The sequence below is a fragment of the Vanellus vanellus genome (genome assembly GCF_965231255.1).
Source record: "Vanellus vanellus genome assembly, chromosome: 5".
Lineage (NCBI taxonomy): Eukaryota > Metazoa > Chordata > Aves > Charadriiformes > Charadriidae > Vanellus > Vanellus vanellus.
In genome coordinates, this window is record NC_138910.1 from 17,011,074 (window position 1) to 17,033,012 (window position 21,939).

Sequence of the window (21,939 nt, forward strand, 5' to 3'; positions counted from 1 at the left end):
TGTTAATGCTGAGAGAAAGCTAGTGTTGTGCCAATGTTTAATTAAATAATCCTGTCCCACTGGTGATCCATGGGCAGAACGCAACTTGTGAGACACTTCCATCCAGCCCCACGCCCGGTCCAGGTGGCAAAGGAGAATGGCTGTTCCCTCAGCAGACATGTCCTCCAGGACTCGGGGCACTGGGAGGAGGAGACTGGAGGGTCCTGGCTGGCTGGGCCCTGATGGTGGGCGACAAATGGGGTGAGCCAGGGGGTGCCTAGAGGCAGCAGAGGACAGGAGAGCCTCTCTGGCCCCCGAGACATGTCCTGCTGCTGCCTCTCCTCAGGGACCCGAGCCAAGTCCACCCAAGCCAGCCTTGTCCTTGGCTACGCTGGGCTCACCCTGTGGCCGAAATCACCAATACAGTCACGCCTGTGAGATGTGGCACTTTGATGGGGGCTGAGGAAATGACCTGAAGAGAAAGATGAGGGGACCACCCCACATCTCCCTTCCCTCTCACCCGGCCCAGCCACCCCCTGCGGCCTGCCCCGCACCCGCCTCGGCCCAACTCCAGGCCATGGCTGAAGAGGCCGCGTCCCCTCACGCTGCCGCGTCGCCCCCCTCCCCGCTGCTGGAGTCTGGGGCTGGATCAGTGACGGGACGGGCCCCTCTCCTCCCCTCGCCCTCCCTTTGTCTCCGTCCCGCCCGCGCCGCCGCATCCCGCCGCTGGGTGGCGCTGCCCCTCCCGCGGAACGCCAGGCGCCGCCGCCATGTTCCCGGGGGGACGCGGTGCGGACCAGGGCGCGTCGCCGGCCGGAGCGCTGAGGGCGGTGCACCGCGTCCCGGAACGGGCGAGATGGCGCGTAGCGGCAAGGTGAGGGCGGGGAGGGGGGAGAGGAGAGAGGAGAAGGGGTCTTCTAGTATCCCGACAGCCTTTGGGCACACGCACAACCTCCCCCGGCCCGGTGTGGCGGGGACGTGCCTCAGGGGTGGGCTGCCATGGAGGGGGTGCTGCCCGCTTGGGCCCGGCCGCGGCGGGGAGGGGGTGTGGGGGGGAGGGGTAGGGTGTGTGTGTGTGGAGGGTGTGGGTGGGTGTGTGGGTGGGTGTGTGGAGGGTGTGTGTGTGTGTGGAGGGGGTGGGTTGAAGGGGGGGGGGGGTGTGAACTGGACGTGCTTCATACCCACCTGAAGGAATTGGCTTTACTGCCATCAGGCGGCCTGGCTAATAATAGTAGAAATGGTTTTGCCCTGTTAAAAATACAGTTTGTCTGCCTGGTGTGTTTAAGGAGTCCTGTTGGTGAAAGCTGCGTTAAGGTCTCTTCTGATACGGGGCAGTTTAGTATCTGTTAAACACAGGCTTTGTCTGTGCTGCAGGCTAAATTGCTGCTGTGGCCAAGTCTATCTTAGTTTTATTGTAACTAGCTTCAGCACTGAGAGGTTGGAGATAAAGGTAGGCTCGTCTCATTTGCACTCTTATCAGCACTTGAACAAAGCAGACTGATGTTAGCTCAGGTGTGACAACGTTGTCCTGCAGTCACCCATGCTGAGCATTTTAAAACCGTCGCTTGGTATTCTGCACGTGAAAATGGCAGTGGTGGATGCTCAGTTAGATGCACAGAGGTTAATAACAGATGAAGAGACATATAGAGGAGGATTACCAAAAGAGACATCTGCCCTCTTTCTGAAGGAGGATTCCACATACCTGGCTAGGCACCAGGCTTGGAGTTTTCTGCCTTCCAGAAGAGCACATTAGCGCTTGACACTTGATCACTTTCTCTCAAGGAAAACAGCAGCTCTTCACTCCTGCACTTGTTTGGTTTCTTTGCTGTCATCTTGCAAGCTGGGAAGAGCATTTTACCTGTGTTGGACAACAGGATTAATTCAGCTGCCAGCCATTTTGTGTCTTGAGACAGGATAGCAGGAAGCTGAGGGGCTGCAGTTGCTGATGCTGGTAGAGTAATTCCTCAGGCTGGCAGGTGAGCAGTAACAAGGCTCTTGTGAGAACCTAGTGCAGCCTCAGTTACTGCCTCTATTCTACTCTTAAGCTTCTGCTCGCCTAGCTGCCTCAGAGGCATTAATTCCCTGCTCCCAGGCAAGCCACTAGTGAAGGCAGAGTGAGGAGCAAACTGCTGAGACAGAGTATAACCTGCTGGATGTCTTGTGGAGCCCTGTTGCTCAGCCTTTTTCTTTCTTCCCTTTGTCCTGTCCTGGGAGAATGCAGGGAGTTAAACCAGTGCTTGTTAAAATGACAGGGGAGATGCACAGTCTATTTTATAAAAAGGTGGAGGATGAGAAAGTAGTTTGAGAGCTGCTAATACAGGGCATTAGGCAATTAATCTGGACAAATTATTCCTATAGACTTGATATTAAGAAATATCTATTTGGGCGACAAAAAGATTCTTTTGGTTGATGTTTATAAAGGTACTTGGAGTTATTTGCATGGTCATATGCAAAAGAGTTTTGACCAGCACCTTTTCTTTCTGTTCATCCCTTTTGTTTTGCAAAAGCAGACTATGCGTCTGGTGTCACTTGATTCTTAATCTCCTGATTTATTGCCCACGTCCCTTTGGCAGCTTCACTTTGTGGAGAATTGGATGTATTTTGTATTTTAAAACAAGGTGACTGGCTCCAAACTAGATAATACCTGACCTTCCTGTGTTCTGGCTAACAGTATTTTTTGTATGCAGTGTAATTTAAGCTACTGGCTGTCCACCAGGCAAGATTTTGTTGTATATTTAAAGAACCTTGGTTTGGTCAGTGACAATAAATTCGATCTGGCCTTTTGTCAGTGTCCTTGAAGATTCAGGATGTAATTTTGTTGAACTCCTCTTGTAGCTTCATTCAGCTGGATGGTAAAATTACTTAGATTAATCAAGGTAAGTAGAGTCTGTGGAGAAACTTTAGAGGAACTTAGCAAAAACAGTTGAATGGGCAATACACTGCAGGTAATACTCATTATTAATAAATGTTGAACAAGAGAGCTCACAAGAAGCAATTTTATTTTATTCATATGCTAGTTTATAAATCAATTAAGGGGAAGACTTGGGCACTGTTATATATAGATAAGTTAAAGCAGTGATCGGAAATGCAAACACATATACTAGCTTGTGGGATTTAAGCCCCTAAGTTGAAATCAGAATTCATCTTTCTGAGGCATTAAGAGCATAGCTGCATGCTGCAGGCACCGGTGCTCACTGCAGAGGCGCCTCCAGTAGCAACAAATGTTCTGACTCTCCCTGGAAGCCGTTGGAGTGCAGTCATTCTTATGTTCTTGGGTTAGACCAAACAGTGGTCTGCAACTATTGCAGGCTATCTCAAAGGATGGATGTAGCTGTATAGTTTAGGGAACAAGCTTGTATCTCCACCTTGTGTTGTGCTGGTAGTTGTCAAATGAAATATCTCTGGTTTATTTCCTAGTGTAGAAGAGCCCTTTCATTCCTAATATGTTTACAGTGTTGAATAGAAATTGCCCCTCTTGACAGATTATTGTGTAACATAGGATTTATGTTTTCCATTGAGATGCCTGGAACCATGGTATAGGATTAAATGATTCTCAGTTCAGTGCAATTGTACTGGTTCTGTCCTCCACCATTGTCTCATATTAACAGTTACTCTAAAAGAAACCAATACTGACGTAGTTTGATTTTTCTTTTTTTTTTTTTTTTTTTTTTATGTTCAAGGATCTGAACTAACCCTTTCAAGTAATTATGCTTATGTTTGCCCTTTTACATTCTTATTCGGTATTGTCTTTCCTTTGTAGGCAGCCATAGTGCTGTGCCTGGATGTAGGCTTTACAATGAGCTATTCTGCCTCTGGCGAGGAGTCTTCACTTGAGCAAGCCAAGAAGGTTATGACAAAGTTTGTGCAGCGACAGGTATATGTGACTTTACATGGGATCAAAACCTGTTAAAAAGGGACAAGCAGCAATGATATCTGTGAAATATTTTCCTCATTTACTAATAATTTAAATAAATGAGAAATGAGTAAGAAATAGTTCGGTTTTATGCATGAGTAACTGTGCTCTTTGTTTCAGCTGTACTTTTGTGGAGATGTGGCAGTTGGATTGGTCACTGTTTCTTTTAGGGAGGAAAAAAGTTGCTCTTTCTCTAAAATGTTTCAACCTACTTAAGATTTACTATATTGAAGATTCATTTCAAGGACTGAGTCAGCCAGTTTTACTTGTTTAATCTCAGATAGCCTCATGTCAGTCTGGTTTAGTTATATCTAAATTAGTGAACTCTCCGGTTACATTTTGGTAGGATAACACCGAAAAAGTAAGACAAAGTAAATCCACTGTACTTCACACTGTTTCAAAATTAGTTCATCTTGCTTGAGTCTACTTAATACAGTTGTGCATGAATCTACCTGTGTTTTTATACCTGTTTTGTATTTTCTCTGTTTCCAGGTTTTTGCTGAGAGTAAAGATGAAGTCGCTGTAGTTTTGTTTGGCACAGGTGGTACTAGGAATGCGCTTGCCAGTGGGGATCAATACCAAAACATTACTGTACATAGGTCACTAATGCTACCAGATTTTGATCTGCTGGAAGACATTCAAGACGGGATTAAACCAGGCTCTGAACAAGCAGACTGTATCCTTTTGGGCCGGAAATCAATGAACCATAGAATGGTTTAGGTTGGAAAGGACTTTGAAGATCATTGGGTTCCAACCCCCCTGCCATAGGCAGGGACACCCCCCACTAGAGCAGGTTGCCTAAGGCCACGTCCAGCCTGGCCTTGAACACCGCCAGGGATGGGGCCTCAACAACCTCTCTGGGCAACCTGTTCCAGTGCCTTAACGCCCTTAAAGTGAAAAACTTCCTAATGTTTAATCTGAACCTGCCTTCTTCCAGTTTAAAGCCATTCCCCCTCGTCCTATTGCTACATGCCCTAGTAAAAAGTCCTTCCCCAGCTCTCCTGTAGGTCCCCTTTACGCACTGGAAGGCTGCAATAAGATCTCCCCGGAGCCTTCCCTTCTCCAGGCTGAACAGCCCCAACTCGCCTCTCCTCATAGGAGAGGTGCTCCAGCCCTCGGATCATCCTCGTGGCTTTCCTCTGGAAACGCTCCAGCAGGTCCATGTCCTTGTGTTGTAGAGCCCTTCTTGAACTGATTCAGCTACATAGGAAACAGAAGTTAGTGTTGTGAAAGGGGCTCAGATTTGCCTCCAAAGTTTTAACTACTAAGAGTTCAGCTAATTTGTAATTGTAAGGTTGTTCAAAAGCAGATTAGCTGCTTTTTGATATTCTTTTAGGCTAGCAGATGGAGTCTTTGCCTTAGGGAATTGTTGCTTTTATGAAGTGTTCTGATAATTAAAGAGAACAAAGATAGCAATAATATAATTTTAGGCCTCAAATGAGGCATGTGTTTTTAAAAATAGTGTTGCGGAACTTGGTATATGCTTTGTCATCAAATAAAAATATTCTTTACGAAATATATCAGCCGAAGTACCAGAAGCCAGACAAAGCAGAATAGAGGTTTATCAGATTGATTTCTATATAAAGTATTTCTAACATTGCTAAATGTCACTTGCTTGTTTGAATGTTGTTCATGGTTGAATGTATTCTGTTAGCTGCCTAAGGTGAAGAGTTTTAAAAGAGGGCAATCTATATAGTGTCCCTCTGTGTGTTTCGGTTGCATGCTGTTCTAATTTCCCGTGTTGTCTTCCCTCTTTTTGGCCATAAAATGATTTTTGTGAGCTCTATTCAGACTGTCAGAGCTGTTTCAGAAAACCGTGCAGCCAGTCAGCTGTATCATAGCAGAAGCAGTGTCATATTCCTTCTTCAGTGGGTGGGCAGGATTGTGTCCAGTGGTAAAAATATGTTCCCAATGAAAATTGTGGTGAGGAAGAAACTATCAAGAGGTTGCCGGATGCAGATAGTGAAGGAAAACTTGCATGAGAAAATGGTATCATGTATTGAAAATATATATACATTTTGTTTGTGGATTCAAAGTAACATTGTGAAGACTAGATTTCTCTTTCATTGGACTTGAGCCTCCTCACTGACAGTTAAAAGATTGGGCCCTGAAGCAGTCTTTTTACTGTGGCATCAGATAAATGGGAAAGAGACAAGATCACAAAACAGAACAGTTATATAGGAACCCCTTGCACCGTAGGTATTTGAAGAGTACTTGTCTCAAAAAATTGTCTGCTTGTTAGCTATTATGCATGTTTGTCAGTGTTTGGGGGAGAGTGAAAACAAGATTGCTTCATAGGAAAAACACTTCTGTGACATGATTCATGTTCTAAATGAGATTTTTCTTAAATTTGCTTAGTTCTGGATGCAATTATTGTCTGTATGGACCTACTTCAGAATGAAACACTGTGAGTGTGTAACCCAAAGCCTTTTACAGAATTCTGACCTTGCATTTTGGAGCTGATCTGATTTCTTGTTGGTATTACATTTCTAGTATTGTGTAAATATGGAAAATGCCTTTTTTTTTTTTTAAATAATTTAAAAACAAACACCACGCTACAGAAGTCTGTCCCTGAAAAGTCCCCAGGAGAGAACTAGCTTTTCCAAACAATCTAAGAGCTTTCTGACGCAACTGGAAGCTTTGCAGTAGATTTATGAGAATATTAATGCCCTTGTACAGGGCACAAAGACTTCACATAGTATGATCTGTTTTCAAAAAACACTAATTCAGATGTTAAAATGCCTAGAAAAGGGCTACCAAATTTGTAAGGATGATGGCATATCTTACAAAGAAAAAAAACCCCAAGGCTAGAAAGGTGAATTTGTCCAGCCTAGAAAATTAAAGGCTGTTGGAGATGCCATGGCTGTTTGTAAATATGCAGGCTGTGGGAGATAAATATGCAGTAGGAAAAAACACTGTTTAAGCTGAAAGAAAATGTTGGCACGAGTGTTACAAAATTGTCAATCAGTGTGCTTAGACTGGAAATGTGACTGTTTTCAAGACTCAGTGGACTGATGGTCCAGGGGAAGGAAGATAGCCTTACTTTCTCTCAAAACAGAGATTCATCATGTTGATAAATAGATTGTATGATCTAATCATGAATGCAGAAGACTAGACAATGATGCAGTTTGTATTTCTATGAGTAAAGTCTAATCTGTGCGGAAAGCTGTATCAATTTTAACAGTTAAAACTGAGTTGTGAATTAAAATCACTGTATTTTTGGCAGTATAGCCTTGAATACCTATGGACCAGCTGCGTTTGTTACTTTTTAAGTTGCTTTTATACACCAAACCCTTTGATACGGAGTTTACCTTCAGTTGAGAAAATACTATTGGGTAAAAATTCAAGAAAATCACCTATATCCTTGCCTATCCAGCTAAAAACTATAGCTGTTTAACTGAAGTTTGTTCTGTAGCTGGTAGAACTTTCTGGTGTTTATTGTTACTACTTCTTAGCCTATTAAGTAGGCATTAAAGTCCATCTTATGCAATGAATTTACTGAATTACCTTACTAGAATGGAAGTCCTGCCAGCAACACTAATTTAAAATACATTTTCCATTTTCACAAGGACAGACTTACAGCTGCAAAGGAAATATCCACTATAATCAATAAACAACCTAACATATTTTATTAGCATTTTATCTACATTGGTGAAAATTGGCAGAATTCCATTAATTTATGTGTAGTTAGTGACTTATACAGTCACAGGGCTAGAGCGCTCAATTTTAGGGGGTAGGAGCGAGTAGGGGGAATCATATAAAGATAAGAACTTTCCATAAATAATATAGTAATGATAGAGCAAGCTCTACCAAGTGGGTTTGTTTATTTTTTTCAGTGTATTACTTTTGTAAAGCTTTGATTTTGTAAGGAAAGAATTAGAAAAAGGCCTTCTAGATACTATTTCCAATATATGTAAATGTCCTTTTTATATTTTAAGAGGAAAGAAATTCGAGAAGAGACACATTGAACTGTTTACAGACCTTGGTAGTCCTGTCAGTGAGGATCAGCTGGAAATTATCATTGCTAACTTGAAGAAAACAGGAATTTCAATTCAGTGTTTGTAAGTATGGAAGTGGCTGTTATACACTATGCCATTTTTTTAGTGAAATTATTATTCTTTCTTAATAATGATCTTGAAGGAACTGGTGATCTGTTGGTGCATTGTTTCTATAGAGGTGTACCAGTATGTAAGAGATCGTTATAAGTAGTTATATCAATTACACATGCCATGAATTCCAGTTATGAACCAAGTCCCCTTGATCAAGTGATGTGCAAATACATGTTAAGATGATGGCTTCTTCTCCAGTTAAGCTTATAGCCAAACTCTAAAATGGGAGACAAAAGATCTATACAATCAGAGAAGTGAGCCAGAAATAGTCTCAGAAGCAGTGGTTTGTCGCAGTGACAGCCTAGATCCTTTTAGGTAAGGGAGTTACTGGGAACAAATAATGAGGTAGTGTTGCAGATGTTTGTAGCCTGATTCTGGTGTCAACAGAAGAGCAAGTCTGAGGAGAAGGGTTATGTGTTCACAGTGATGGGCTTGGAAAACGGAAGTGGAAAATGGAAGCAATGTCGTAAGTGTTATGACAGGAATCTCTTGGCTGCCTTGGTATTGGTATAGGCATTGATCTGTAGAATCAATAGTGGACTGAGATCTGTATTAGTTGTTGCACATGATGGTAACATAGGAAGCTGTAGGCCGCCTAGTAGGAGTTTATTTAAAAGCAACGCTTTGTGTGAATGTTAGTGTTTGCTGTTTATAACAAATAATTTCACAGGAGAAAGTTAAAGCTGCAGTTTTACTTCTGACTATTTTAATATTTACTTTCACCTAGATCCAGTGTTCTGTAAGGAGCAATGTTGTGAACTTGATAAATTCATTAATGTCTTTTGCGGACCCACCTGCAAGATAACAGAGGGGTTAGGTAGGAAAGGGTGACTGAAAATCCACTTAATATTCCTTTTTTGCCCGGGCTTGGGAGAGGCTGAATGTAAAAATACCAGATGATTCTCAAGTTCTGTCTACATAGCAAAAGAAGATGTGCTTGCAAAGTGCCTTGACATCCCCCTTCTAGGTTATTTGAGCTATTGGTGGCACTGGAGACACAGCACCACGAACCTGAGTACATGCTGCCAGCCACAATACATCTTTCAGACACCTGGTATTTAGCCCCTGCTACCTTGTCTCCATACCTGTAGTTTGCTATGCAGACTAGCACCATGAGTTAATGTTGCAGTTTTATTCTGTGAGATTTCTGATCTGTCTTTGTCTTTTTTGTCTGTAATGTAGCAAAGGAAAAGCCCCATGGCTAATAGAAGCACCAGGGAAATGTTGCTGTTAAGGCATCAACTGCAGATTTACACCTTGTCTCCCAGCCACAAGTGCAAATGATGCTTTGAGAAATACATGTACAAATGTAAAATATTCAGGATACTGGTTTAAAAATAATTTCTTGATAAGCCATGTCCTTTCATTATAACCCATATTTCCTTCTCTCACGCCCTGTTCATTGATTAGGTTGTAACTTGTGGCAGATAGTTGGTTTTACTTTCTGGTATCAAGGGCCAAGCACGTGCCAAGCACTGTGTAGCTTTGGGTATTACACAGTTCTCATCACGGTAGTCTCTAAGCACTGTATAGTGAAAGTAGTCTAACTTTTATGTATCAGAGGATTGAAGCTTTTTGCTCTTGTCATAGCTTTAAAATACAGTTTCTCTATTTGTTAGTGGATGCTGCTTCCTTAAAAGGTACCGAACACTTTGCTGAAGTTTGATCTTTAATTCTGCTGTATGTGACACTGTTGTGCATATTGTTAACTCTGCTTATTATATGCTGCTCCACCGGTAAGTTTAGTGAGGACTAATGAGGTGAAAGTAAGGTAGAGATCTGTAGGCTACTTTTTAAAAAACATAATACAGTGCTAAAATTCTTTTACTTTGTGGAAATGTGGTAAAAGATATCATGTGGTTCATTGAAAATTAGATCAGATGAAAGATTTGAAAAATCTGCAGGCGTTGTTGGGGGCACAGAGTAGAGGATCTTGCACATCTCTCTTTTCTGTGGTTATTGTACTTAGTTAACTCTGTTATATTTTGAAGAGCAGCAAAATAATTTTCTCTATAAACCCTGGTTAAATTTTTAAATATGATTCTTGAAGTGCAGGAAAATGTGTCATCTTCAGTCAGAAATTCACCTAGTGTTGTAAACTATTAATATCTCAAAGATTAACATTTATTCCAGAAATACTTAATAGCCCTACTGCAGAGGAAGTCCCATTTGCTGGCATTTAGAGCCGATACAGAATCACGGGTCAGGAATGGCTTTTAACAAGTCATCCAGAGCAATCCTCTACTTCAGACTGGGTCAGTTGTATGTGTGTCATTGCTGAGCAGTGTTTGTCTAATCTTTTTGTAAAGATTTCCAGTGATGGAGACTGTCTCCTCAGGCAGTTGGTTTTAGAGATTATGGTTTTGAAGTGCCTTAATCAGGTTTTTGAATATCTGACCTGACTCCATGATGTAATTTGAGTGCAGGCTGCATATGAAGAATCGATGTTCACTTCCTCTCTGCAACATCCTTTTATATTTAAGACTGTCTTGCCCTCTGACTCCCTTCTTATTTTGCACAATCTTTTTTTCACAGATCTTATTTTCTAATCAGCATTGCCTATACTCCCTAATCCCTTCCTGTATGTGGACATCATTATTGATGTATGATGCCCAGAACTGATGGAACACTCTGGTCAAGATGTTATCAATGCCAAGTAGACTTGAAATAGGTCTTCATCTGCTTTGCAAGCCATGCCTCTCTTTATACATCTGACAGCAGCTAGATAGAAATTGTTGATCCTGATACAATTTTTGTTTTGTTTTGGGTTGGTTATTTTAATTAAGAAGAAAGTCAAACCAACTGCTTCTGCTTGTGTTCTTAGTCTGCCATTTCCAGTGGATGTTGGTGATGGAGGTGGAGACACAAGTGCCAGCGTACATTCTCAAACGCACAGAAACTCTTTTCCAAGCAAGGGTTTAACGGAGCAACAGAAGGAAGGCATTGTTGTGGTGAGGAAACTGATGCATACTTTGGATGAAGAAGGAGGGCTGGAAGAAATTTATACTTTCAGGTAAACTTGGCTAATCCTCTTTATCGCACTGTAAATTTACTTTCTGATTTCTTCCCCAAAAGATGAAATTAATTAAGTAATCAGTCACTTGGCTTCCAGTTTCAATGGAGTGAAATTTTATAACTTCTTGTACACTCGGTCCCTTTCAAACAGCTTCTTCAGTGGCCTTAGAATGGCTAGAAAAGCTTACAGATTTCAGTGGAAAATGAATTTTCTATACCTGTATTTAAAGAAAAAAAATCAGTTTTCTTCCATCTTTAGTGTTGGCGGATTTTGGAGGGAAAGTTTCTATAAGTGAGGTTTCAAAAGCATGTTTTGGAAAAAGTTGTAATTTGTGACATAGCGCAGGTAGAACATTTGCATTTAACAGTAGCCTTTGTTCCATGGTCTCAGACTTCTTTTAGCTCACTAGTTTATCAAACTCCCACAAATGTTTTAAGTAATGTTGTTTGTTGAATCCTGCTCTTTAATCACAGATTACTATGCCATTGTGCCAAACGATATACTTTTTTAGCAGCATTCCTAATGCAAGAATTGAAAGATGTGTTTTCACTTCATGTTTCCCCAATGAAAGAATAAAAATATGTGTGTCTCTAAAACACTGTAGCTAATGATGTATCCAAGACTTTTCCACATAGGTGGGAAAACAAGCCAAATGCATCTATGCGCCTTATAAAATTATGATTTTATTGTCTTAGTAGTTCTTTTCTACAATTTTGAAGTGTGATCTTTTACACAGTGTGTTTTTCAGGAAACTTAGCAGACCATAGCTGCAATGTGATTGTCAAGTGTAATTTTTAGATGAGGTACCTATAAGTTTGCATGCTGTTATTCGTCATTTTATATGTGGGATTTCCTTCCCCCACCTTGCCCAACTGATCTGCTTTGCGCCTCAGCTGCTGCTTAAACTGTTATTTGAGCATTAGTGTGAAGTAGTGAAGAAAAATGTGTTACTGTGTATGTATTCCATACTAGTCAACAGAGCGATCTGAGCCTCTAGAAAAAAAGCAGGCTTTGTCAGTGTATCAACAGACTGCACAGAAAAGCAGTATCTTTCTGGGCCTATTTATCCTTTGCATGAAGCTACTGTATGTCTTGGCCCCTTCTTTATATAATTTTTTTGCATCGCAGGCTCTTACTACTGTGCAAGCTGTCTTTGTGCCATGCTTTCAAGGGAAATCCAAAATCTTTGGTTAAATAGGCATTTAGCTAATAGATTAAAGCTTTAATTGTTTAAGAATATGTGAGGTTTTAGATGCGGTTAAGTTGCTTATCAAGCTTTAACAAGTTAGTCTTGCAAATCTGTCACGATAATTTACCAACACAGATACACTCTCTGTTTTCCTATATTCGTTATTCCTGCTGCTAAAAATATTTCAAATCTTGTGAAAATAAATTAGTTATGCCAGGAATGTGAGAGAGAAAATTTTGTTGTATTGTTTTAGGGTTTGGTATTCTGACTATCAGGCAGGAGGTACTTCTGCTGCCACTGGTTTTGGGGGAAGGGATTGGAGAGCAGAGAAGAGATGTGTTTTTAAAATACCAGTTGGAATGTGCATTTACTAGGGTTTTATTGGCTGAGTCATCTTTGATAACAGGGAGCATTTCTCTTCTATAAATATAAGAAATTAAAGGATAGAATTAATAAATTGAGCTTAAATGACATTTTTAGGCATTTGACACTTAGGTATTTGATTTTCATATTCATCCTTGACTGTATATGTTGCAGTAGTTTTAATGATATAGTAACAGGTTCTTTTTAAAAATCTTATGTTGATGGTCTATTGCCAGAAAAAGTAATTCTTCCTCCATTCCTTCCTTTCCCCAAGGAAAAAAAAAAGGAAATACAATGTTTATCTCATTATAAAAGTCCTAGTGCATGTTCTCCTTTCTTTGTGCTTTAAAAAAAAAAAACAACAACCCTGCTCATCCGAAGAAAGTTGAAAAGTAGAATACCAAGTTGAATTCTGTACCGATGTTTTTAGGAGTTGATCTTAATTTCTGCCAGGCAAGTGCTTTAATCACGAGAGAGGTAGATTTTGGGTTCTATCATCATCTGAAAAAAGGTGAGGTCAACACTGTTTTATCTTTACTTCATCATGCAGTAAAGAAATTTACAAGCACTGTCCTCTGCACTAGAATTTTATAGCAGAATAGTTGATACAGTTTGTATTAGCTAAAAGCTGTTCTGGGGTGCAACACTAATATATTCACAGTAATATATTATAAATTACTGCCAGTTTTCAATTTTTGGACTCCATTGGTGAAGTTGTGCAGTTGAGTTAACACTCTTCAGTACAAAATCATTACAGTTCCTTTTTTGTTTGTTGTATGAACTTACATATATGCTGTTTAGGGTAGAAATATTCAAAGTAACTTGTTTCGCTCTAACCAAATGCCCTGAAAATAATGAGTTCATTAGTACTTTATAAAAAAAAAAAAAGTTAGAAGTTAATTACCACACAAACAAAATCCTGTTAATTGAAACTAGGGTTTTTTATTTCTTCACCTCCACTGGAGAAAACATTTTACCACTTAGAGAAGCCTTTTCTAATTTGGGTTGTTCAGCTAACTAAATGCCCTAATTGGGTGAGCACCGATAAATGTAAAATGCTTAATAAGCAATTGTGTAGTTTTGTCACCTAAAGACATACTGTCGTTAAGCCCTAATGTCACACCATCACAAAGGCTCGAGATGGGAATAATCTTCTATACCACCTCTTTTTTTTCATTCTTTTCTTACAATGGTTAATGACAGGATTATTCATATGGTTTATTTTCTAATGCTTTATGCTGTCTAAGCTGAAACAATTGGATTCCTGCATCTCCTTGAAGAGAGTGTATTGTCTGTAATACTTTATTACAGTTCACCAGAGTTCATTTCTATTTTCCTCAATCCTTCATTTAGAGAGAGCCTGGAGCGCCTTTCGATGTTTAAGAAAATAGAAAGAAGACCTATGGCTTGGCCCTGCCAGCTCACTATTGGTTCTAATTTGTCTATAAGGATTGTGGCCTACAAATCTGTAAGTTCGTAAAATCGTGTGTTTTAGTGTATTTTGGCAGCAAGTTAGGTGCAGCTGCATGTTTTTTCCTTACAGCTAAGAAAATAAAAGATAAAACAAGATCCAAAATAATTGTGGTAAGAGATTTTATGTGTGTAGAAGCCAGTACATCTAAAACTGTGGTTCCCACGGCAACTCTAACTTCACCGTATTGTACACATGTTAAAGAACTAAAATTCATGATGTACAGAAATAGAAGTAATTGCTATCTACACTGTGACACTTAATGGTATTGAAGCTGACAAACCTGATTAAGATTGCTGTGGCTGTGTGAAGCTTTCCATTTGGCATTAGTGATGCGTCTGCAGCTCCATGAGACTTAATATATATTTCTTAAGCCCTAGGCATGAGAGGAATTGTGCACATGTGTATGTAAAATGGTGGGTGTAAATGTTTTACTGGCTATTGTTTCAAATCACATCTATTGTTATTTCAGACTTGGGGAAAAAAGGTGTATTTTTTCAACCTATTTGCTTTATACTGTTTGGCAGAGCTTGTGTGCAGTCTGTTTCCCTTACAGTTTATATAGGGCCTTCACACAGTGCTAGGAAGAAGTAAGTGTATTTAAACACAGCAAATGTGCAAAATTCCAATTATTGAATAATTAATAGGTAACTATATAGTGTGGCAGCATTGATGGATCTGGTGAGATAGTTTGGTTTTTATTTGAACCCAATACTAAGAGTCTGGCCAATATTGCAAGGTTTCAGGAAGATGTATTATGACGTTGAAACATACCCAATTTCTGAGAGATAGGCATACTAGCCTTGAAAGAGATCTTTGCTGTCAGCTTTCTATTTATACTTATTCTTAACTTTTTTTGTTAGGGTATTGTGCCAGACCTGTACAAATATGCAGTAAGAGTCCCCTCCCAAAGGTGTTTACACACAAAATACATGAAGCTTGGGAGAGTAAGCAATGTGAACTGAGTGACTAGCCCACGGTCATACAACAGTTGATCAGAGCTAGGAATAGACTTACGATATCTACTGATGTAATCTATTCTGTCTTTTCTGTTTTCTGCGCAGTTCTCCATTTTTCTTTTCATGCACTAAGTATACCATCAATTTCACTTAAGTAGAGAGAAAAGAAAGCATTTTTCTTTCCCTGAAATTGGGAAACATTCACTCATTGCAGATATTTATTCCTTCTTTCGCTTCCTTCTTTCCCCTCCCAGTCCCATAATGCAACCGGGATCCATTTCTACCTTTTGGAGAAGTTGCAGTAATATGGGGTATTTTTATCTTGTAGTGTAGTAAGCCTGATGCAAAACTTGGGCAAACAAGCTGAATGAGCATTGAGCCTTCTTGTATCTTTAACATACATCTTAATGCGTTGTCGAAAGTATTTATGTAGGTGGAGGAAGTAAAATACAGAGTAAGCAAGTTACATGTTGTCCTGTGACTAAAAAACTTTCACTAATGACTTAGCCTGTGACTTCAATGAATAACCAAGACAAGTGTGTTAGGTCTCCTGTAGGGGAAACTGCGTGCTGAAAGCACTGTGATAGCAGTCAGAGATGCATATTTGGGGCTGTCATTATCAGTCCCTTATTGGACTTGGTCTAGGCATTTTTGCATGTTCTGGTAAGCACTCTGGATCCCACTGAAATGTTAAATACTCCTTTTCTTTGAATTCTGATATAAAGATCACAGAAGAGAAGGTGAAAAAAATTTGGACGGTTGTGGATGCTAAAACCCACAGAAAAGATGATGTGCAAAAAGAAACTGTTTACTGCTTGAATGATGATGATGAGACAGAGGTTCAGAAAGATGATACTATTCAAGGTATGACTTCTTTATGTGCACCCTGAAGATAAACTGAAGTTAATGGCTTGTACTCTTAAATCACCTAAGTGCCTTTTAGTTTTATATGTTGAAGTGTAGCTGTCATCTTAGAATGTAAACTCTGTAAACTGATTGAACACAGAGAATATTATGTGAGACTCTTTGTCTTCACATATTTTAAAAATTCTTACCTTTGCCAGTAATAGGAATAATAATAATATCACCAGGTGGAACTTGGAAGGCACTACAGCTTCCTAAACTGCGTTCTGTGGAGGACCATACCTCAGTTCTGTAGCGAGTAGTGTGGCTACTTCTACTCTTTTTTCAAATCTTCAGTTGTACTGATAACATGAATACTTTCATAACACTGCTTTTTTTCTAGATAAGCAACTGCTATAGATATTCTGCAATTGGGAAGGTGAAACTATTAAAGGAAGGTTTAGTATTCAAGAGTCTGTTAGCTTTGCTGTTTAAATTCTGTAACAGGTTCAATCTGAAGTAGTGGTATGCAGAGTACTTTTATAACCTTCAGCTTCTTTCTGAGTGGATTAAATTCCTTAGAAGACTAAAGGGCCCAGAAACAGTATGAAATAGTCTACTTTTTAAAAATGTAGTTAAACAAATGCGTTTAATTTATTTTGATTTTATAGATATACTTTGTTCCTAGTTTTTTCTTGCCTTTGCGGTTTCAATCCCACACAAGTGGGACAAGCTTATTAACTATAAAGGGCAGAGCTATTCAGATAACAGTGTAAAAAGTGCTGTCAAATGAATAAAATAAATTGAAAAATTAAGATAAATACTGTATATTTTATTTAACCTCTTTCAATTGTAGCAATCATAGGTGTTTTGTAGCAGTAGTGGATAAAAATGTCCCAATGACAGTGTGATTTTTCTTTGGTTCTTTAAGCAGAAGTGATAGTTAAAAACTAGTAGTCTATTTTATAACTTCAAAACTTTTAGTAAAATTAAAAAAAATAATCCACTTTTTATAGCGAATATATTTTGAAGCATTTGTGACCGTTTTCTGCTGGTGTCCTGACTGCCTAAGTTGGTGAGTGGTTGTGAGATACTAGTAAAAAGAAGTGATGAACAGTTCAACGTGAACAAAAGAGGCCAAAGATTTCTCTATCGATGGTGTGATATTTCTTACAGCTAAAGAGCTGCAGATGTCTCATGGACTTTTGTGGACCTTTTGAGAAAAGTCATAATTAGGCAATATTTTGCACTTGAGGCACCCATACTGAAATTTATTTCATTCTGCCTCTGTGTTTCTGCTTTTCAGTTTCCAGGAAAATGTATCTGCATATAGGTTTTTCATCCAGGGATTTACCTCTGCTGCTTGTGCTTTATTTGCACGTGAGGATATCATCCCTAGTCTGTGACAGTATAATAAAGTGATGTTGTTACAGGGAGGGTATTGGAGCTTGAGGTGGGCAAATAAACAGTTGGAACAGATGATAACTCTGAGAAACTAACAGCTTCCTATTTTGTGGAAATACCCCTGTAATGTAAGGCACGGGAGGTAAAACACAGATGTGTATGGAAAGATCACTTCTGCATACAAGAGAGTTTTGGTTTTCCATTGCTTGTGAAGGTGTATCTCACTTCCACTGTTAACACATTTTGTTTTCTGAGTCTTTTTTGGTGTCATTTCCTGTCCATGATTTGTAGTACGTTAGGGTTTCTTTTGTATTACGTTTGCAGGGAGTGTTGCAGTCTCTTTGCTGAAATCTATTCTGATTTGCTTAATTCTATTCTGTGAGCATAACTTTGTTGGGCAAGATGTTCAGTTCCCTTACTTTCCTGCTCTCTACAAGGGTAATTGCATTACATAAAACGATGTACAAGGAGTGCAACTGCTGTTGGTGAAGTACAAAATCTGTCTATGGGTTGTGTGGTTTTTAACAGGAAAAGTAATTTGATGAGTGTGTGTGGAGTGTAGCTGTGGGGCATGCATGCATTGTTAAAATATTCAGAGAGCTAATTTCGGTGTCAGAATTGTAGGCCCATATGCTTACCAGATGCTCTTCTCTTGTTCTCCAGGGTTTCGCTATGGGAGTGATATAGTTCCTTTTTCCAAGGAAGATGAAGAGCAAATGAAATACAAAACAGAAGCAAAATGTTTTTCTGTTTTAGGATTCAGCAGATCCTCTCAGGTACAGTACTAAACTTCTTCCCATTCAGTTTCCTGGGTTGTTCAAGACAATTGATTTCAGTTTGAATTCATTAAAGTTGTGGTGTTGTGCTGGGTTCCAGCATTGGGAATGGGGCATCTGCAGTCAGGTATACTGGGGTGAATTATTTGCTGGTTCTAGTACATGTAAACAGTATGGAGTCATTTTAAGGAGAGAACCTCGTAAATGTGGCCATTGGGCCCTAAAGTGAAGCAAGAGCCACTGACCTCTGATCTCTGCAAAGTGGAGACAGAGGTACTGTAGTCTCACTTCATCTCACAAACTTAAATAGTGATACCAGATCTGCAACAGAAGATGGTCTCTCTTCTGTTCAGGTCATGCAGAATCCTTTTGGGGATTTGTCCAGCCATCAGTGTGTTCTTTTTATGTTCTTTCTAACAGAAGAAGCCTCTCCTTCAACATTAAAGACATGTTAAAGAAAGCCTGATAACCGACTGCATTCATTCTCATTTCCGTAGGACTAGTTTGTGAACTGTGACTTGCATCTTGTTTTTACTATAACAAAGCCTAAATGTAGTGAAGACTTCATAGAACTTAGATGAAAATGACATAGTTAAAAAACTCTTCATATTTCAATGAGATGCTTGGTGTTTGTATGCACTTACCTGTACTTGTGGTATTAACTTGGCCATTCATTTTACCTGGAGGTTTTTAAGAAACTTACATTGAGCAAGTACCTTAATAAAAGCTATTCAGCACAAGATTATTTCCTGCAGAAAATCCAGGACTTAAGCATTAGGAAAGCTTTAGGCAAAGGCCTAAACCCTTTATGAGGCAGGACACATGAGGAGAAAGTACAGAGATGTGAGTGCCAGTAATTGCTAGAAACATTCAGCTGCTCCCACTCTTTCTTCTCCTGGATATTGCACAGAGTGGCTGAAACTTCACTCTTGGAGTTCACTGCACCCAGTCCCCTTCATCACTCAAAACTGAAAGGATATTGTAGGGCAGCTCTGCGCCTTGTGTTATGAAAGCTCCCAGCCCTCCTGCTCTTCTTTGAAATGTCTCACTGCCTGAACAAAATAGAACCCTTGACAAAGGCTGAGGAATTGTTACCCATACAAGGAAGGAAAGATGCTAATGAAATAGGAAGTATCTGTGGGAGCTTACTCCCAAATGGATGTAACTAAACGTATTTTTACTTTATGGTACAGGTAGCACAGAGACCCCTGCTTGTTGCTAGATATACCCTTCGACTACTGCAGTGCACTGGTCCAAAGCATATTATTAGCTGCGGAGCTAGGAAAGTTGATTTATTGAAATGAGAAGCCAGCCTAAATGGGAACTGTAACCTGGTTGCTCCTTGAGGACATTCAGAACTTAAAGTTGTTAAGTAACATGGAGGCTTGTGTATGCAAAGTGATTGATTGAGAGAACATATCACGCTTGAGCTTATATGCCCAAAATTGGGCAGGGCAGAGAGGTGTTGGGGACTGCTAAATCCTGTACTGGAAACTGGGTCTAATGAGTGAAATGTGTCTGAACCCAGTGTTTCAATGAGGCAATTTCTTGCATCTTTTCACATGTTCTTAGCCTACAGCTGCGTCTTACTGTCTTCACTTAATTCTGTAAGATGTATTTCACCATGTGCAGCGTTTTCTTATGCTGGAGGCTGGCCTCCTATTTCGACTTAAAGTCTGACTTTTATCAAAAACAGAAACTAAGATGAAAACAGATGAGAAGCATCGTGCTCCTGTAAGTGAGCAGTTATTTCACATGGATTTTTTTTGCCAACGTTGGTCAGATAGTGTAGTAATACCTTCGAATACAGTTAGTAATTAATTAATTTAAACTGAAAGAGGGTAGACTTAGATTAGATATTAGGAAGAAATTCTTTACTGTCAGGGTGGTGAGACACTGGAACAAGTTGCCCAGAGAAGTTGTGGCTGCCCCATCCCTGGAGGTGTTTTAAGGCCAGACTGGATGGGGCTTTGAGCAACCTGGTCTAGTGGATGGTGTCCCTGCCCATGGCAGAGGGGTTGGAACTAGGTGATATTCAATGTCCTTTCCAACCCAAACCATTCTATGATCTATGGTAATTGTAGGAATATAGTTAATTGTAGGAATAGTTTTGGTTCACATAAATACACCTCAGAGAATTAACAAATTTGTTTTATTTTTTTTCAATGCACAAAGTATTTATTGCTTTTGATAATTTTTATAATGTACTTCTCTTGCCTATGGATTTCATAACAAATAGGAATTACATATTAAGTAAAGTGTGCTCTTGTCCTGTAACTAGGAGTGCAAGTAATTATGCTCAATAGTAGTTACATAGACCTCAGTGGAATAGAATTATTCATGTGTGATTGCAGGATTAAAATTACACTGTATAGATAATGATATCAGAAAGTTTTCAACTACAACTGGAATTGTCAAGACCCATGCTTTCCTTATATTTTGGCTTCTGAATTTTAATTTTTGGAATCATAATATAGACACTATTCAAATGTTTGTTTTATATTAAATTGTTTCTTTTAAAAACTTTGGAGAAAAGGTAATTTATTAACTAGAGAAACTGGAACAGCTCCAAATGCATAATTAAAGAAGGAATAGAACACCTCGTATTATTTTTCTGAGTTATTCACATCCCTCAGGAAAGAAGATCAGATGCCTCTTAAACTTTGATTTTTAATTTATAAGCAATATCATGTAAATCGAGAAATAATACTTGAAAATATAACAAAGGGACCTTTTTTATTTTGCAAACAGAAAAGGTGTAGTGATACACAGATCTAGATATTTATACTATACTGAACATAAAATTTCCTGAGCTTTTAAAGACAGAACAGCAAGAAATAATTGCAGGTAGAATAATACATGTGTTGTAATACATTAAACAGATCTGTTATGGTGCAAGTTGTCACTGGTTCAACAGCATTCTGGTAATTTGCTAAATAATGAAAATACAGGTTAGTTTGGAGACAGCGTAATTTGAAAGAGTTTTTTCTTTAACAGAGAAAGGTCATTTTGACCAGTGTTCATAGTAGTGTGCAGTCTTTGTGACAGGTTTTCCACTATAGCAGTGTTTCTCTGGGTATGTCTCACAGCCTCTTTAGCTCCAGCTATTCCATCAATGCCCCTTGATGAAACTGTATTATTTTTTGAGGGGTTCAGCCATGTTCATGAACAGCATAAACACTGATGACAGAAGTGTTTCTTTGCCAGCACAGCTGTATATACTCCAGGTTGCCGTTGAAGTAGCTTTATTAATTAAGGATGTGACTTTTTTCAGCTCCTTTTTGACATGTCTTTGCTAGGAAAATTTAGTAGCATGGATGTGGTGTCAGTTAGGCTTAGGTCTTTTGTTAGCTACTGTGGTTTTCCACACTGACTTTTTAATTGCTGCAGTGTTATTCAGACTGTAACAGCTGCAAGTATCATAGTCTTTCATTCCTGCCCATCAATAGGAAGGTATGAGATATCTTGCTGACTGTGACAGAATATCCATATTGAGGGATAAATGGAGATATAAAACAATAAACAGGGCTTTAACTTTTATGCATAGTAATTAAATTTTGTGGCTTCTCACTTGAGTAACATGTTAGTTTCATAATTTAATTGGTCCAGTCACACTAATGACATTTGTTTTAGATCAGGCTAACTCTTGACCATTTGAATCTAGATCCAGAGGCATTACTACATGGGCAACCAGGTTCTGAAGGTCTTTGCAGCTAAAGATGATGAGGTAAGGTGAACTGAACTTTAATGCTGAAGGTGTTTTGCTGTGGAACAGGAAGGAATGGTAGTGGCACTTGAAATTGTTCCTTCTTTCCATGTTAATAAAACAAATATTCTTAATGTGGCTTACAGAATTCTTGTTCCATTTCCCATTAGGATGAAATAAGTTGGATTAGACCCCAAATGAATACCATATC

At 39.3% G+C, this 21,939-nt stretch overlaps 1 protein-coding gene across 1 annotated transcript in view; it reads left to right on the plus strand.

Annotated features, from left to right (window-relative positions):
• Positions 1-556: 556 nt before the first annotated feature.
• The window catches only part of XRCC5 (X-ray repair cross complementing 5), a gene marked incomplete at its 5' end in the record, with an annotated part of 56,563 nt that continues 35,180 nt past the window's right edge, over positions 557-21,939 (plus strand). Inside the window, 10 exons of the mRNA XM_082483447.1 lie at positions 557-853; positions 3,740-3,853; positions 4,385-4,568; positions 6,251-6,299; positions 7,831-7,953; positions 10,826-11,014; positions 13,923-14,037; positions 15,725-15,863; positions 17,910-18,022; positions 21,687-21,749. Of these exons, the coding sequence (XP_082339573.1) occupies positions 557-853; positions 3,740-3,853; positions 4,385-4,568; positions 6,251-6,299; positions 7,831-7,953; positions 10,826-11,014; positions 13,923-14,037; positions 15,725-15,863; positions 17,910-18,022; positions 21,687-21,749 (1,386 nt within the window). The remainder of the gene's footprint in view (positions 854-3,739; positions 3,854-4,384; positions 4,569-6,250; positions 6,300-7,830; positions 7,954-10,825; positions 11,015-13,922; positions 14,038-15,724; positions 15,864-17,909; positions 18,023-21,686; positions 21,750-21,939) is intronic.